The sequence below is a fragment of the Styela clava genome, chromosome 12 (assembly GCF_964204865.1).
Source record: "Styela clava chromosome 12, kaStyClav1.hap1.2, whole genome shotgun sequence".
Lineage (NCBI taxonomy): Eukaryota > Metazoa > Chordata > Ascidiacea > Stolidobranchia > Styelidae > Styela > Styela clava.
The window spans coordinates 15,392,075-15,410,926 of record NC_135261.1 but is presented as its reverse complement, the minus strand read 5'-3'; the positions used below and the strand labels follow the sequence as shown (position 1 = coordinate 15,410,926).

The window sequence follows — 18,852 nt, the reverse complement described above, 5'->3', positions numbered from 1 at the left end:
TTTGAGCGATTAGCTCTTGCCTAAACTGTTGAATATATTTTCGCCATCGCCCCACGAAATAATAAATGTAGGCCTCATATCTGATAGTAACCCCCTCAAAAATTGATGCAAATATATGGTATATCATATACTTTCTAAGTTGGTAATATTCATACGAGAAGACGTGGTTTATGCACCTCTCGACTATCTTATCTGCTTTTTACGGCAAATGTATTGATATGATTGTCCCCAACCATAGTATCCGTGAAATCATCAAATCACGAGACAATTCAATACACGCACAATCGTTTCTGCCAATTACTCATATGTACCCAATACCAACCATATCGACTGCGCTTCTTTATTAAACAGGATATTCTACTTCAAAAATCTAATAAAACCAATTTATATGGGATAAATTGTTTTTAAGATTCGCAAATAAAGGCCTAGATTTTGGGATTTTTAAAGACTTTTCACAAAATTTCAATAAAAGCCTAACCATTAAATATTATATGTGAATGGGTATAATATATGTAATAAGTTTGACTTTATTGGGCACCCTTTGTTAAATCGGTATTTTTACGATTTCTTTTTATAATATAGCTTTCGTGAGAATAAAACATATATATATATAGGTAAATATTAAATAACTCGCACGCGTAATATTTGGTTTACAAGTTAGGAATTTCTTTTCATAATAAATATCTAAATGTAAATTTATTCAGTCTTTTAATTATTGTTTTTAAAATTATTTTTCGCAGTAAATAGTGGCTTCATCACTCTCTCGACAAATAATCGTTAAAAGAAGTTTGCTACTATAATGTATATGATGTTTAGCATACTAGGTCATTCTTTTAAAATGAGTGTTATTTTAGATATACTGCGTTTGTTGCTTTATCTGTATGCAAAAATTCACTCTATTTTTCAATCCGAAAGAGTCTCTGCTAAGACATTGCACTGTAAATTCTAAAACCTGACAGGTTGAAATCTTTGTCTATCTATGGAACTTGGGAATAAAAACCTTAATCAGCGAAATGACATTTTGGCCAATGCTTTCGCTATGTCCTGCCCACAGCAATATCCTTCGACACTGGAAAGAATATTTCCGTTACGTATAGCATTACCAATGAATAATAATCGAAATCACGCCATTTCGAGTTTTCCCATAACTCCTGCATCATCAAGTAATTCTTGCTATATACATAACAAAAAGACAGTTTTATTTATATATACCATGTGATGCTTTATACGGAACGGAACTTAAATATGCCCATATATGTCCTTTTATTTTCAATGTTTGCTAAACGCAAATGCAAACTAATCAAAGCATTTTATACGCATTAATTTATGATTATTAAAATCAAGACAGGTGAGCTCACGCAAACCGGGTAAAAGATAATAAAAAAGTGACCTAGTATATAATATATATATATCTATATATATATAGATAAATATATTGAAAATTTATTATCGGTAGTTAGTTCAGAGCAGTGGTTCCAGCCATTTTGGTGAAGCGGAACTCTGAGGAAACATTCGAGAGGGTCGAGAAATCTCAGCACAAAAGTTTAATTCCATTTTGTTGACTAAATTCTATAACCTATACACATATATTAAGCAAACCTTATACTAGCAAAACAAAACGATGTATAAATTATAGCACTTCAAATTAATAGTGGAAAATCATTGTGAAAAAACTATACGAAAATTGGCGATCGATCGTGGTCAAACGTGCTAGTGATTGCATATGATATTTTATTCTTCCACGCTATTATAAGTTCCCACGGATGACATAATACTCCAGTAAACTCAATAACATTATGTACATATGACTACGACATATTCAACCGATGATAAACATTCGCTCTAATATTGTTCTTGGGTAAATCGTACACTGTTATACATATACGTATTTTTGGAAAGGCAAATGTTTATCTGGCTAACATTCACACAGTATATAAGTATGTGTCATGCACCTATACACCTATATTTTTACTGCATTTTTGTAATAAAATAGTAAATTAAAATGGGAAATGTTACAATATTAACGATATCAATAAATATAGAACCGGTCAGGGTTTAACGCATAATTAGAAGTAAAGTTTTCGTTGGAATCTAACAGTATTGCAATCTTCCTGTGGCCTTTGTACATTATTTGTATGCATTGTGGAGATTGTAAATTGTTCTTACAATACATGAATGAAAATCTAATGAGTGCATGTCAGAATCAGAACCACGTGCCATAAATCATTACGTAATGTTCCGTTTCGTAATTCATATTGGGAAAGATTTAATTTTGAATTCAGTTTTGAAGTCATATTTTTACTTTTGAAATCATTGACAGTAATCATTTTCTAACATAAATTTTATTAAATATTGGGAATTTATGGAATCATATTTTTAACAAATATTTTGCTTGGAAATTTTATATTCAATAAAATATATAAAGCATTATATCATCGGTGACAGAACTTCTAAAATATTCGTATCGAGTGAAAGTTACCGAAAAAACTCATATGACTCCCCTTTTCTGCACAATTTTTTTTTTTTTTATCTTGTAATACTAATTATAGTGTCTTCAGTGATGAGCAGAAAATCTAGATTATTCTTCTGATAAGATAAATAATAAAAATAAATAACAACAAATAATGTTATAAATTACTCGATTAGATTCGTGCTAGAAGTAAAGATGTAAAATACTAACACTAATTTTGTTTGCCTACTTTACATGAAGTTGTTTAAGCATTTCATATTCTCATTATTCCGCGCGCATACTTCAGCACTACAAGACTTCTAGGTCTTTTTGTGAGATTATAAATTTCTTGGAATATTAGTGTCACATATGCTGGTTAAAAGGACGAAAGCCTATTGGCAGGGGATTATTCACTTGGCTAACACAGATAGTCCCCGAACTAGTAATAGAACTAAAATAAGGAAAACCGTAATAAAATTATGCCTTAACCCTCACCTGGTACACACACTACGGGAGTACCCTAACAAATATGTAATTGCATATATCCGGTTAGTAATTCTTCATTTAAAATCCTTATATTATCGGTAGAAATTAAAGATGGAAATGGGTACCTAACAAACTTAGACCTTGCTTATCTATTCGTGGTTGCCAGGCAGAACACCTATGATTGTTACCAGAATTTACCGCAGATTTACAGTTGCCAAGAACGCAAACTGTAAATGTAAAAGAAAATTAGGAAGATTGGATGTTACCGTCGATCATTAAACTGGCCTGGATAATATTTCATAAAAATCAAAATTCAATTTACGTGGAAAGTCCCGCAAACGAATATAAAATCTTCTGAATTAATGGCAAACATTTCTAACAATAAACAGAAACAGGAATGTTTCAACGTTTTATTATCCAGACCGCGCCCTCGGCGTCACGTGTTCGCAAAGGAATGTTTCGCAATTAAAGAAACTGTCATTTGTTATGTCAAGTACCATATTAATGGAGAAACGCCCACGAGAAATGTTGAGATCTATGTCAGTTTTAAATTGAAACTATGGTTTCACTCACGTCTCATAAAATATTTCATAATTTGAAGGAATTTGTACATAGCTTTTGTGAATAGACGTTGGTTGCTGTTGTTTTAGTAATCCTAATTCACTAGCTTATTATTATAGATAGGATCAGATCTATCCATTTTCAACTTTTGGTTTTAAGTGTCAGAGTGTCTGTTAGTTTACTATTTTCCAATTTTTTGAGGGACAAATTACAATGGCTATTAAAATACCCTTGAACCCCTTTTAGAATAAGCTAATTACCATTTGCTATCACCACACTGTGAGATCCATTTAATAACAAACACAAAGTATGAACAAAAAATGAATACCAATAAACAGTTTAAGCAATCTCAGCACATAAGACAGTGTTTTTAAAATATAACCAACATATTCTGCCAGAAAACGTGTGGAACCGAATGAAATGATTTTAAAAGAATATATCAGTACTTCTGCGTTTTCTCAGAAACAATCAAAGGCTTTTTTAAACAGGGAAATATTATTGAATGAATTTAAACCAACCATTACAATTGAACCAAGTTTACACTCAAAAGTGGGAGTATATAGAAAAGCCGATCATTCTTTTGCGAATTGCAATAAACAGTTGTGCAAACATGTCTTGTAAATACTTGCTCGTTTTGAGGTCGCGCATAATGGATTCCAATTCTGTTATATAATTCCATGAAAACGCAATAAAATATACAAATAAAAAAAAAAAATAAATCGATTTTTACATACGCATCTTCGAGGCGCAAATCTACAATAACCATGGTTGATTGTACTTAAATATACAGTATTTCCCCGCTACTAATGATGATCCGATCGACGTGACATAAAATAGTCAATATTGAATTCAACAGATGTTTCCCTAAAAATTATTAACCTGAAACAGTATAGCTTAGGTTATGCTGTCTTTTTTTAACAATTCTCTTAGCCATGTATATGGTCGTAAAATAAACGAAATTATCAATGTTGTGATAACATGGTGGAAATAGTTTGAAAATTTCTCGACAACCAAACTGTGCTATAGAATTACAGGCTATACCAAATGACAATGTCACGTAAAAATTATAGTTTTATTACAGACCAATCTATCATATTTCGATGTAGTCGCAATTTCAATTTCCTGGTTTTAGTTGCAAATTTTTGAATTTATAAAACCTTGCTATCAGAATAAGTTGATTTTTTTCATAACTTCCCAAGAGTTCTAAAACTATACTAATTTACTTAATACAAATTGAAACAGGTTGGATTTTTCTGTCAAACAATCTGAACTTTAAAATAAATCGTTTTTGTCGTCTTGTCGCACAACGACACAAACTTTAGCTTTGTTAAGATTTTATTGAAGTTTACTTTGCTCTTCTACTTCTCACAAATCAGATTAAAAATTTAGTTGTAACACGTATATTCCACATATCCGTACCTTGGTCCCTTTTTTCTTATTCCTTGTTTGCTAGAGTATAAACTATGAGTATTTCTATCTGGGTATTGATCTAACTTTCACGTCTTCACAAAGGAAATTCTCGCCATGGGGCTGGTTTTGAGTATCCTTGACGTACACTTTCGCCGATGAAGAAGATATTCCATAATACCTATATAGGAACGATAAAATGGGACGGAGAATTGTTTGTATAATTCCTTTTATAATGGTACACGAACTTGCGTCGCTATGTCTCAAGTATATGATTGAAATATCTATTGTATTGAATAATATCTTAAACATTGAATTAAAACCTACTTTTTGTAGACAATTTTAATGTTTCTTTATGGTCAAAAAAATTGATAGGTTTTGATGTCAATTTTTTCATTCTATTTTATGCCGAGTTGAAAATTGATAATAAAAAAACGGCAGTTTGATCTAATATATATTAACAACAAAATAAATTGATCTGATAATTATTACCTATAGGTAAATGATTTCGTAAACAAATTAATTCTAAGAAGAAGATAATAAGAAAGTCATGAAATTTCCAAATAATCAATTATTCCGTTGTATTGTGCGCTTGTACAATCGTACGTGAGTTATCGTAAAATTAAGCTGACAGTCCAATATCCTTTTCGTATAAAGTGCTTTCCAGTTGCGACTGGCCTCCATAAATTTATCCTCTTCCCTGACTGTACTGATATAAAACTAATGTAATCGCTTATTCGGTACAAACACTTATAATGAGATTTCCCCATTGTGCGACATCAATCTATATATATACACGAATATATACCCCGTTTCGATGACTGTTCTATTTGCCCATGTTCCCAAGGATATGATTGTAGAACCGGGTTTCATCACATTGCAAACAAAAAGAAATTTATTGTTAGATTGTGACATGTCGCCAATAAAAGGTACCATAGGCAGTAAAATTAATGTCAATTTTTCTGTAATTATATGAATTCAAAACCTATATAAAAATATAAGAGGATTCCATATATGGCGTAAAATTAATATTAATAACTAATGTTTAAAAATGAAAAATATAATTGGCTACATTTCTGAGAATTATAAACTTTATTCTATAGGCCTAGTCATCCACATTTCATGAATGATCTATCGCCAGGTACTACGTGAACAGGTAAAATAAATAAATAAATGAAGTACATTGAGTTACACTGAGTTCAATAAAATCGTGCTGGGTTTTTACTGACAATTTACAATAAAGCCCCACGTAAAAAACCTACTAAAATTGATTCCAAAATATATATAGAAAATTTCTTCCAGATTTATCTAAAACAATACACATCGGGTCTCATTCAGAAAGTGATAGTATTTGTCGAAATAATAAGATCAATGCAGCAGATTAAAACCAAACTAACCAATACATCAGACTATATCCGTGCCACTAGCGCTCAAATCCGTTGTCCGGATTCGTGCTATCTCTCAACGCTCACGTAAACAATGCTTACACGGGAGGTTGAATTTAGGTGACCAGGCGAACAAAGAAATTCAATACATTACTGCCATAAAATACTCGTCAAGATTTAATTCGGCGTGTGGAATGTCAAAAGAACGTTCTCCAAACGAGTAATATGAAGTATTTAAATTTCAAAAATCTACAGCCTAATTCGAAACGTTGAAAGTTAACAAGTTACTATTATGCGCATATATAGTACATTCCAGAATATTATGAAGTCTCAATACTCAGGCGTGCAATTCACAAAAGAATTCCATTGATAAATTCCAAAAAAATAGTTCAAAAAGTCTTTGTGACATTATTTGCATTACTAACATATTACGTCATACAAAGGGTATGTTTAATTAATCATCAAAATTGCGAAACTAAATGTGTGATTTATCGAACAGAATAGTAGCATAAAATGTCAGAAATTTAAGTTGACTCCTAAAGTAGTTAGATCTATTTGTCTAGTTGGGTCTAATTATGTCGTTTACAAGTCTGCTTTTTGTACGCTATGTAGGAGATACACACTCAAATCGCCCTTTCGCTATATTACAATATTATTATATATTATATATTACAATGATTGGTAGATTGCTTGAGTGATTATCTTCCATATTCCCAAATATTAATTACTGCATATTTCAGGTAATTCGGGGGTAATGTTCGAGAGAAGGTTAATGTTCGATGTCCAAAGGTAGACTCATTTTATGACTTGTGTCATAACTTTGCTATGTTTGCCCTTTTAAAAAGGGCGCGCCTTTTTTAGGGCGTTTTAATACGAGCGTAAATTGGAAAATAAAAAAACTGTACTTTTACAGTGTTTAGTTATGACCCGCCCAAATAAATAGAATAAAAGCGTTTTCACATACTGCATTTGTTCTAAACCAGGGGTTACCAAACTACGGCCCGCGGGCCGGATCCGGCCCGCGGCGTCATTTTATCCGGTCCGCAATAACACACAAAAATGGCTAAATTTTTTCCAAGGGAGATTTTCACGAGCATCGTCGTCTTTGTTTATTTCGTAACATTGGCCCATCGGCAATATGCAAAAAAGTCAGTCCGCTCAGACGCTTTTGTCATCTTGACAGATTTTCAGTCGTGGTTGTAAACAAAACGTCGTTTTTGCGACTTTGAATGCTACCAGTACGTAACGTTTTCTGCGATACACTTGTACACTCGTGGCGCGTGCTTTCGACAAAACTGTTTGTTTTTTGTGCTAAAATAAACGTCGAATGTGCATTTTGTGCAGTACTGTAATCCCTCGCGTACTGCTCCAATTTCAAAAGCCACACTAACTTTTGTACTGCTTTAATGCGGATATTCATGTAGGTATGTTACAAAAAAATTGAAGTCCATCCGATTTAAATAAAAACTGCTCCAGTGGAAAAATCTGAGTAAAAATAGAAAACAATACCAAGTTTATAATAAATGGTTAAGAAATAACGGATATATCGGAATTTTAGTACCGCCCGACAGGCCAATTTTTTCCATAATGATTGTATTACTTTTTTGATAAAAACTAAACTAAATATGGAAAAATAACACATATCAATCACTAATCTTTCGATGTGCGTCACATCTATGGTATATTGAGACTATTTCAGAATTTTATTCTGGCAACGGTCATTGACACCGCCAAAAGATCGTTGCAAATAAACGCTGGAGTTGGGCATGATAGTTTGACAGTGGTTCATTGTGGGTAATAATTAACGATGTGCTGATTGTACGAACTTCATAAAAATTGTATCAAGTTAGGAAAGAAATACACACGTCCACATACATTTTATTGGTGTCCATAGACAATATCATTAATTTGCACTACGTATAACTGGAGCGTAATTTTTAAAAGCGTCGAATGTTGTGAAATTTATGCGCTAATGAAAAAAATCAAATACCAGATAATAGTTTATGTCAAAATTTCATAGAATTCCAAGCTACAGCAGGTAGTCGTTTTTATGAGCGGTATTTCAACTCGGCGTAACGGTACTTAGCAGACCGTAGTAGTATATATTTACGAGCAGACGTGATGCGTACATTTTTTGCCGCGGATTTTGTAACATTTCTAATTCATGACAGCAACGTTTTGATAACAGCTAAACTCAGGATAATTGTCTAGATATAGAAATCTTGTTAATTTTTTTCCTAGGATGTTCTCGATCTATATTCTGCGATATTCCCAACATTTGTGAATTTATTGTATTGCATTGACAAAAATATTCATCCGGCCCGTTTCAACACAATTTGAGTCATACCCGGCCCGCGGTCAAAAAAGTTTGATGACCCCTGTTCTAAACGGTGACTCAAAAACGAATATTTGTGATTTATAGGCCTACTGAATAACAACTGTTTAATTATTGCTAGCTATAGTGTGTAACACTTGTAAGTGTTTAATATAAACATGCTACATATTCGGAAACAAACTCACATAAATGAAGTATTGTCAATGTAAAATATTCACCAAAACAAGCGTTATTCTTGCCAAAAATTCAAAATTATAATTGCTTAAATGTAAAAGAAGTAGTTATAGTTTGATTTGCAAAACCATACGCTTTTGTAGTATAGATGTAGTAGGTATGAGTTACAGAATGTAATTGAGATTTTAATCAACAAGAGTAAAGAAAAAATATGGTTTATTAATGCCATCAAAATTGTAGTGACAAAGTAGGCTATATCCTCGCATTAGAAGATTTGGATGTACGCATTTTGTTGGCACATACTGAACTTCATCCCCCATAAAATCCCTACGAATAATTTGCAGCTGTAAACACTTTTATACAAAAAAAGGCCTTTCATGTATTATTTTCAAAATTCAACTTAACAGAGTGAGCACATATAATTATTATGGTACCAAAGTACCAAAAGATTGATTTAAATAACATTTTAAAATATTTCCCTTTCCTCCATACTTTTTGCATAAATTTACGGATAACTCTTAACAACCTCGATGAATGTAATTCAACAAACTAACGTTACAGATTGTTTGAAAAAGGTTATATTCGTTTGTTCCTCCACCTAAAATAACCTGCAAACAGTTTTCCCCATCATATTGAGAGTATTTACGTATTTATTTCGATTTTACGTTTTAATTCACATCTGAAATAAACGAACGCATTGGTAATTCACATATAGTGGAAGGTCTCACATATTAATCAGAATGCCACAAAATTGCAAGTAACTGGCAAAACTCAAACTTTGCACAATCTGGATTTCATCAACTTCTGCAACACCAACACTACGTCAGTATAATGCAGTAATTGTCTCATTATTCAGCGATATCACCGTAACAAAAAACTGAAGTTTAAAAGTATATCATTATTAGAAAAAAAATAAAACGAGCATATTTCCACAATGATTGCAAACATGTTTTCATATCAAAGCAACCTGAGCTTTATCCTGTCCACTGAACACATTCTTGTCTATAAAGCTCATCAGCTTTCAAAAATGTTCGTTCAACTTAAAGACAACTATTCATCTGAGATGTCGAGTAGTCCTTCATCAGAGACTCGAGTGGCCAACTCAACGAGTGGTATTGTGCTGTAGTGTAAAATATTTCGGCCACATAAAACAATATTCAATTTCTCGCGGCATCTCACGAGTTACAGAGGTTATGAATAACTAGAAGTATTAATTAATATTCCAGTCACGATATTCTTTGTATATCGATGCGAACGCTTGTGTATTTGGAGTGATCGCTAATAATGCCATTCAGTCTATTGTGCTATGACGCAAAAGAGACAATCTAATTATTTGATTCGTCCAACCAACCGATGGCATACATACATACATTGATGCCAATATCTTACCTTTTGGGCCATGCTTAGTTTTGTACTGTTCTTTTCTTGCTGTTTTCTGTACAGTCAGAGAAATATTTGAGTTGGAGGAAGTTTCACAAAGCGGATCTTTTCGAAAAAAAATTATTGCATATGAATTTAATTGACAAAATATATATATATAGTACGAAAGTATAGCAGCTAAATTAACGGAAAGACCAAAATATATTTTACAGGGAACGAAATTAAAAATTATCGAAATGAAGCAACATTTGTCGATAGTAAAGCTTTTTCAAGCCTGAACTTGGTTTCGCACTGAACATATCAACTAGATAACGATCGGAGACCGCCGCCTTATCGATCTTGTGGTTTCGATTCCTTCGATCTGACTCAATAGCGATCCAAAATCAATAGGCTTCTAGTCCGAGATATGATGAATGCACATGCAAAACTTGGAGAAGATTTAACCTTGATTTCGTGAGATATCGCGTAACATACGAAAGTGAAACAAACAAACAGACAAATACCTATCAACATACTTACCGATCGAGATCGATAGGTAATAACTCATTTTAGAATTCGCTGAAAAACACTTGTGGTACAACCAACGTCAACAAAGCAGCAATATTCTATTCAATGACGTATAGTCAATTACAACGGGGCAGTATATAATTATGAATTATACAAAGGGACCCGACTTTCATTGAACCTTTGTAAGCATCGACTGAATATATTCATTTCGCGACATCTTCGTATGCATTCACATTTGTCCTAAATGCTGCGGATTTATACTCCCGACTCATGAACACTATTGTACGAGAATGTGATTTAGTCTGAACGCTCAATTCATTCAATTTATTGATGGGCTTGATTTTAAATTTTAGTCAGCCGCGAGGTGGTGGTAGATAAGAAAGAATCGATAAGAGAAGGGTTGGCGTGATCATCTTTAAAATAGGAATAATGGTTTCGGAATACCTTTGCTCTTTTTCAACATCTAGTGGTAGTTTTCAAATACAACTCTTGGATATAAATTGAATCCTTTAGATATTACCACGTCACAGAATCCCGCGTGTTCTTTTATCAGCTTCCATTTTTTCGAATATAGCCTACTTATGAAATCCTATCCCGTGAATAATACAAAGCCGAGCCCTCAGCAGAACTGCTCACCAAAACCCCCATACCAAGAATTTGCAGAATATATATAATTCTTATGTGTTAAGCTTCTCTATAAATTTGCTAAGCTAAAAAACAGTTTTTCTTATTTCGCGATAAATTAAAAATTATCAATGCTATCCCAGAGTTTTAGTGAAGTTATAGACAAGATCGTGTTTCATTATTTCAAACGCGAGTAAGGACTAAACATAAGCAACTTCATATTGATGAAGCAGAAGAAAAATGCATTTATTAACAAAATTATCCATTGCCTGCTGGAAGACAAAACTGCGAAGCGCTTCAGTTATTAAAGGAGGTATGGGCAGATTCTTGAATTGGGATTTAAAATGTACTTATTGAGGGTCATCTATGTCAAAATATTACCTCTTTTATCATTCAGTACGGAAAATAGAAATTAGATATAACTTATAGAACAACAATTTATATATATATATTCCATAACTAACTAAAAAGTCTTCGGTTGAAAGAATGAGAAAATGCAAAGGTACTGTAGCAGATAGAAAATACGTCATCTGTATCACAAGAAAATGATGTGCCAAGCCACAAAGTCAATATGGCAAGCGTGAATCATATTTGGTGAACGATATTAACATTCAAGAAATCAAAAATACAAAAGGGTCAACCTTATTTTAATATGTAATAGTGTAATAACAAAATTATGAAAAAATAATCTGAATTTGATTCCAAGTTGTGCCATTATTTAACTTTTCAAATGTATATTCTTTTTCACGTAAAAAAAGTTCATTGATATAAACTTGTTATTTACTTTGTGATATAAATTGAGCGATCTTTATTTCTGCCAGGGTGGCCGTGAATGCAAAATCTGTACAATTGCACTGGAGGAGTAAAATTAAATAATGTCTTACAAAATTATCCATCGCATTCAGCATTCTATTTCTTACTAAAAAAACATTTCGTTTCCTTTTATGTCCTTAAGATGGTTCAATCGAAAATTTACAAAGAATTTCAGTTTTGACAAAACTTAGGACCGGTTTTCAAAATTATATACAAAAATGGTATAGATAAAAAATCGGACACTTGTTGCATTTAGGAATACAAAGTTGCGGTCAGATTCAGCAAGCTTTTGTATTCGTAGTAGATTTTATTGAAAATTTTTCAACTTTACGCACTTTAACAATGTTTGTTATATTAACGGTATAGCATACATGGAAATTTTAATATCCAACTAGTTCATCTGGCAAAGCGTAACTAGGAGTGAGGTATTACGTTGCGGGATCGTTATGTGTACACGATTACGACATTACAAACATACTGACTTATTTGCTCTTCAATATAATATTCTTTTATTGTGAACACTCATGGCCCACATATATAGTAAAGCTAACTTATCATTGTCTTATACCTGGCTCAGAAGTTTTCAAACCAGCGTATTTGAGATATTATTAAATGTTAGATGGCTCTCTGGTGTCTTTGTTTTAGAATGTTTACGTAGACATGTGTGGGTGGCATCGGTTCTCCACCAATGCATTAGCTTCGCCCCTGTAGGCTGAGATCTTTCGAATTAGTAATTGCCCCTACTACAATCGTATTGGTAAAATATCTCAGGGTAGCTTAATTTTTAGTAGCTTATTTGAAGTCTATTTCCCACTCAACGGTCGAATTGAAAAGATTGGGAGAGTGAGATAAGTACATAGAGAATGGAGATGTGAGTGACATAAAAAGATGGAGGATAACTCTGAAAGATGAACAGTACAAATTTAACTTTGTTGGTATTATCCAATTTCTCTGAATTTTTTTTTTTTATTATTAAATTAGCGTCAAATCAAGGCAAAATGTTTCCCAACTCATTGCGTTTTGGGACGCAATGTATATGTCTGTATTGATTAATCCACAGTAAAAGCATGACAGATGAAGAAAATAACGTGTACTTTGTATTCATTTAAATAGTGAAATATAAGTTCATAGTTTAATCGACAATATCATTATGGCGGTGTCCAGCGCCAGACTCCGCTTGATAACTGCAATTTTGGGAGGATTCAATTTGGTTGCGGTAATATTTGTATTTGCCGCTCCGTTCTGGAGAACAACAGCGATGCAAGCAACGATAAATGCATTCAATAACGTATGGGGATATGAAGGATTATGGATGGAATGCATGTCTTTCTACCGCCAGCAAACTCAATGCTATCAAATTGGTCAGATGTCAACTCGTCAAGCTTCCAGTAAAACTTGGGTGTCAAACTCTTATTACAAGTATGGCATCTACGGTAAGAATCATTTAAATGATCAAAATAGTTTACAAGTCGACAACAAAATCGTAGCTTTTTCACGTACCAAAGTGTGCTGAAACCGTCAGATAGGCTATTTATACAAATATGAATTTCAAAGCGCTGTACAATTTATTACATACTTAAAAATGTTGTCTTGTATTAAAAATAGTTAAATAATTTATTAGTTGTTATTTTACTTCTAATTTTAATTCAGCAAGTTCATGGAAATTTAACTTACATACTTTTTAAATTGCACTGTAAAGTAGTGTTTTACAACTTATTAAACCGATTCTTTCCAAAAAGGAATATTTTCATATTGGGTTATTTTATTTTAAACTCATAATTTTAGATCCTTTCATTCAAAAATAAACGACATTATTTCGAGTGAGTTCAAGAAAAAAATGCAATAAAGTCCAACCTAGGTATCCAATCCGTGGCAAAAACCTATATTGTATTGCGATGTGGTCTCATGATATAACTGTATTGTTACTCAACTTGTTATCGAAGTAAGTTTTTGCCAAGCAGAGAACAGTTCCCCTAATTCATTCAAAAAAAAAATTATATGTGACGTAGATAAGGAAAACGCAGTGTAGTGTGGAAAAACAAATTCTGAGATAACAGTCGATACCCTACGATACCATTTGAAAAGGAAATCGATCAAATTTGCTTCACAAAAATCGTTCTCCAAATTTTATAAAAAAGATTATATATTAATCGGATTTTCTTATATGTATATGACTTTTACATAATAACTCCAATATATATTGCCATACTCTAGAAATATAATACAAGAAATGTGTTCAGAAATAAATTATTAACCTCAAGAATATGTTACAAGCATTTGAAATTTGATGTTTACTCATTTCGATTCGTCATTGCAATTCGAAATCATCTATCATCTATAAAATCGTAAACATGTAAAGTAAGCTTCTGCTCTCAAATCGCATCAGTACATAAGAAGTGACTACGACATATAATACAGAAAGTGAAATTTATTAGACTTCTATTTGACAAACACGATTGTAAAGTTAGTCAGAGCTTACGTCATAAATGGGGCAAAACAAAATAAGTCGAGAGAAATATTTGACATTGAAATTAAGTGAATTGAAATTGAGTGAATTAAAATTTCGAAAATAAACAACACTCGAAATACTCAAAATTTACAATTCTGAAAGTTAATTCGCTTCTACAAAGATATTATATATTAGTATATATTAGTAGTATAGTAATATAAATTACTTACTACTATAAACAAAACAAAAAACAAGCATTCAGCATTTGAGAAAGAATGAGCAATATTCAAATAAATTTATGTAAGTCTGATTTTGGGCCCAAAAGCGCTATCTGACGAATTTACAGTACAGAATTAAAATATTAGTCAGGTTTCTACATCGTTATCCTTTTAAATACTGTTCAAAAGTAATATTAAACTTCATTTCAGAATCTCCAATATAAACAATTTACCCTCCAATATCACGTGCTCATACATTACACTAGGTTTACTTACAGTGAAATCTTGAGCAAGTTATTCAAAAATCTGTAAATAAAATAATATTCCAAATTTTCACGTGAGTAGATCCTAAAAACTGCTCGTTCCAGTGGAATCTAAGCAAGTATGAATGAAATGCATCGATAAAATCCTTCGTAAATATACACGAGAAAAGAGAACCTCAAATCTTAGTGTACCATTTATTCTTGTGACATGGAAGTATATTTTCATAGACAGCTAATATACGAATATCATTTAAATGTTACATGAAACCTAGAATATTATGAAAATAATTCTAAACCTTTTGTCTATAAAATGATAGTGAAACTATATAGGTTATTCATAAAAAGGGAATATTTGAAATCAGGTTGGAACTAATTGCCGAAAGTCCAAACATATCTTGCAGTATAATTTTGTAGTATAAAAAGTCGTCGTTATTATTCACTAGCTCAAATTGACCTTTGTCTTTATGAGCTAAAACAGCAATAGTATGATCAAACTTCTACAATGCTTCAAGTACAGTATAATTACAAATTCAAACGCATATAGGTTATGCATTAATGACACCGTGGCTAGACTTTTACCCAAGTATTAGCTTAAACAAAGCAGCTTTGTTTGGTGTGGTGATGCTATGGATTCCATTTATAGAGTATATATGTATCATACGACAAGTTCAAATAGCAATAGTATGTTCAAACAAGTGAAAGCCTTTAAAGTACCGAAGAATAGCAAATTTGAAGTAATAGAGTATGCATTAAAGACGCCATGACAAGACTTTTGTCCAAATATTGGTTTTATAAATCCGACAAAGTCGCTTGTATGGTCGGGCTAGGCATTCCATGTTTTGTATTTCATGGCGAATTAGAATTAAGTTTTGTATAATAACTAATACAATTCGAAAGATATAGATTGATTTCTGTTTAATCATTTTCGCAGCACATCTCGACGCATATCGAGCATTTATGGCAATTGCTCTCGTTACATCAGCCATTGCCTTCTGCCTTTCTCTTGCCGGAATGAAATGTACCAGAGCATTCAGAGAAGACAGTAAAACAAAACGATGGATAAATCTTGGTGCCGGAATATGTCATATCATCGCCGGTTTGTATTAAACTAAAATATTTGGAACGAATTTAACTGTGTACTACGTTACTTACTGAGTCTCCTGTACCCCGGATATGTTATTATGGCCTTTTTTGGGGGCGAATATCAAATTTGCCACACTACTTATAAAATTTACATTCGTATTATTGTCAACTTACTTTTCATATCTTTCCGATGCATAACCCTGATTTGTGAAAATGAAAAATACAAAAAATATAAAATACTTGTCAACAATTGCTCTCACATCATGTTATTGTAAATTTGCCTCTTGATGATGAATCATATTTTTAATTTTATTGCGTTATGCGTTTATTGCGTTGCGTTTTATGCGTTTTTAATTACTTTATTAATTATGATGGCAATTCCATTTTAAAATATTTTATTCAAAGGAAAATAGACTTGATGTTGTGATCTTTGTACTCCGTAATCACCACACAACCGGGAGTCTATAGAAAGAGGTCTTGTGATTACAAAAACGCTGTCGTATACAATGAAACGTACATAGGATAGGATTTACATATTTATCCCGGGGGAGAGGAAAGCCGATAAGACGACTTATCCATATGGCGAAACACGACCTCTCGTCTGGTTACCGTTCCAAGTCGGGTATGGGATTAGTTATATTGTTTGTTTTCGGAAGCATGGACTTGGTGGTGGAGGGAGCCGTAACCGACCAGCGGTTACGTGAACCACCCAACGACGGCGAGGAGTCCAGCAATCCTCTTGCACATAACCATCTCTGCATGGGATTCGAACCTGCGAACCCACGCGGAGTAATTAGAGGTGCGGTGACGAGCGTATTCATAACGCTTAGCCCGTTGAGCCACACCGCCGCGCCTACACCACACGATCACGAATAATGTTAAAGTTCCCGCTAAATGAATTAACTTTTGTCTACTATGCAGGAGTTTTGACTGGGATTGCGGTGTCCTGGTACGCTGCCGAAGTTGTGAGAGAGTATTGGTCACCTTACTATCAGACAACGAGAGTGAAATACACGTTGGGGTCATGTTTGTTTATTGGATGGTTTTCTATGGCGTTATCCTTGGGACTGGGCTGCATATTAACTTGCTGCACGTGCTTCAATAGACCGGTGGATAAAAATTCGTATGAATGGAAGCATCCTGTTACAGGTAAATACGTATAATATATATATTAGTAAGCAATTCTGTGCAAACTTGCACAGATGGCTTCGTATATATATTTAACGAGAAAGCAACGCGGAGGACAAATGACTACGTCTAAGAACATAAAACATGTCGCATGACAATCGGTAGCCTACGGTAGGGCTGGGCACGAGATTGGCAAAATGAAACAAAGGAAACTCGCGGTCGAGCCGGTCAAGCTTGGTGCTATAAAAACAGTGTTTCCGTGAATTAAAATGAAAATAGAGAAATTTTGGATCATATATCGGATCTCATAGGAGGTAATTTGACAACTACTTCCAAGATTCTACACTAAAAATATCACCCCAACAACAACAACAATTAGGCAACAATTTAGCAAAAATATTCATATAGATATATATCATATGTCTAATTATTAATTTCGAAATTTGAGTTAAAGCACCACACCTCTGAACAAATAATGCTATTTACTTGTTTAACATCGATTTTGATGTCTGTACTAGTAAAAGCACCTAGATTAGGTGAAGATTAACGATGACAATAAATTAAATTTATTTTCGTCATTTGCAGAAGTTGAAATTTCTTCTCAGCCTGTTGAGGCAATGATGATGACTCCGAGTAACGACGACGACGAGTGGGATGACGACTCCAGTAGATATTCTCACTCTCGCACACATAAGTCTCACAAGAGTCATAGAAGTCATAGAAGCCATAAAAGTCACAGAAGTCACGGGAGTCACCACAATGACAAAAGATCAGAATGGGTGGATGACTATCACCCCGATCCCCATCCCAATGAGTATGACGAGAATGGTCATGTTGATGGTTTTGTATAGGCCTTTTTATATTTTTTATTATATATAAATAATACCCATACGGATTCACTACTTATCAGCAACTGTTTTGCATCAAATAAAAACGTATGAATCAGACATTTTGTTGGGAAATCTGAAGGTAATTACTATGTGGTTCTCTTATGAAGGTTGTTTATCTCCAGATTTCCAAGGGTAACAACCTAACATTGTGGATTAGTTTGTTTGCCTCATTCAAGACTTGTTTGTAAAATAATTGTTTCCATTTTCTTAAATGCCATCTCTGTATTTTGTCTTTGCATCTATTGTTTCATAAATGAATACTTTTGCTCAAACACTTGGTTGTGATGATCATTAGGAATTGAACCAGTTCCATCGGTGTGGAAAGCGAAACCTGCGTTGATAGGAAAACGTTTACAGACGGGAGATATCTTCAAAAAAAATATTTATGCGTACTGATATTTTGAACGACAAAGCATGACAAAATAGAAATGGACTGGGTGGTATTACAGACCTTTGGCGACGCAGTGTTACTATGCAACATCCATCACCTGGTCGAATAGTACAGTGGTGTATCTGGAAGTTTATTTTAATTAGGAATATTCAACAAACATATCATGTATTTTGTAGAAAATTTTTGATAATTTATTAAAAAAAATTATTAACATGTACAATAAACATACGATATGCATAATTTGCTTTATCTAGATTTAGAACAATGATTGCCCCCAAAACCTTAACAATGACGCAAAAATAACATTCT

At 33.0% G+C, this 18,852-nt stretch overlaps 1 protein-coding gene across 1 annotated transcript; it reads left to right on the top strand.

The window, feature by feature from the left end:
* Positions 1 to 13,238: 13,238 nt before the first annotated feature.
* On the top strand, positions 13,239 to 18,410 carry LOC120330051 (claudin-8-like). Its single transcript, XM_039396867.2, has 4 exons — positions 13,239 to 13,554; positions 15,983 to 16,147; positions 17,056 to 17,283; positions 17,848 to 18,410. The coding sequence occupies exons 1-4, from the start codon at positions 13,272 to 13,274 to the stop codon at positions 18,111 to 18,113; spliced, it is 942 nt and encodes a 313-aa protein (XP_039252801.2). The 5' UTR covers positions 13,239 to 13,271; the 3' UTR covers positions 18,114 to 18,410.
* The last annotated feature ends 442 nt before the right edge of the window (positions 18,411 to 18,852 follow it).

Bases quoted from the DNA above. Each gene is read 5' to 3' on its own strand.
- LOC120330051 (XM_039396867.2), top strand. From the start codon at position 13,272: ATGGCGGTGTCCAGCGCCAGACTCCGCTTGATAACTGCAATTTTGGGA. The intron at 13,555-15,982 runs GTAAGAATCATT...TCATTTTCGCAG, and splicing joins TTACAAGTATGGCATCTACG to CACATCTCGACGCATATCGA. The intron at 17,284-17,847 runs GTAAATACGTAT...CGTCATTTGCAG, and splicing joins ATGGAAGCATCCTGTTACAG to AAGTTGAAATTTCTTCTCAG.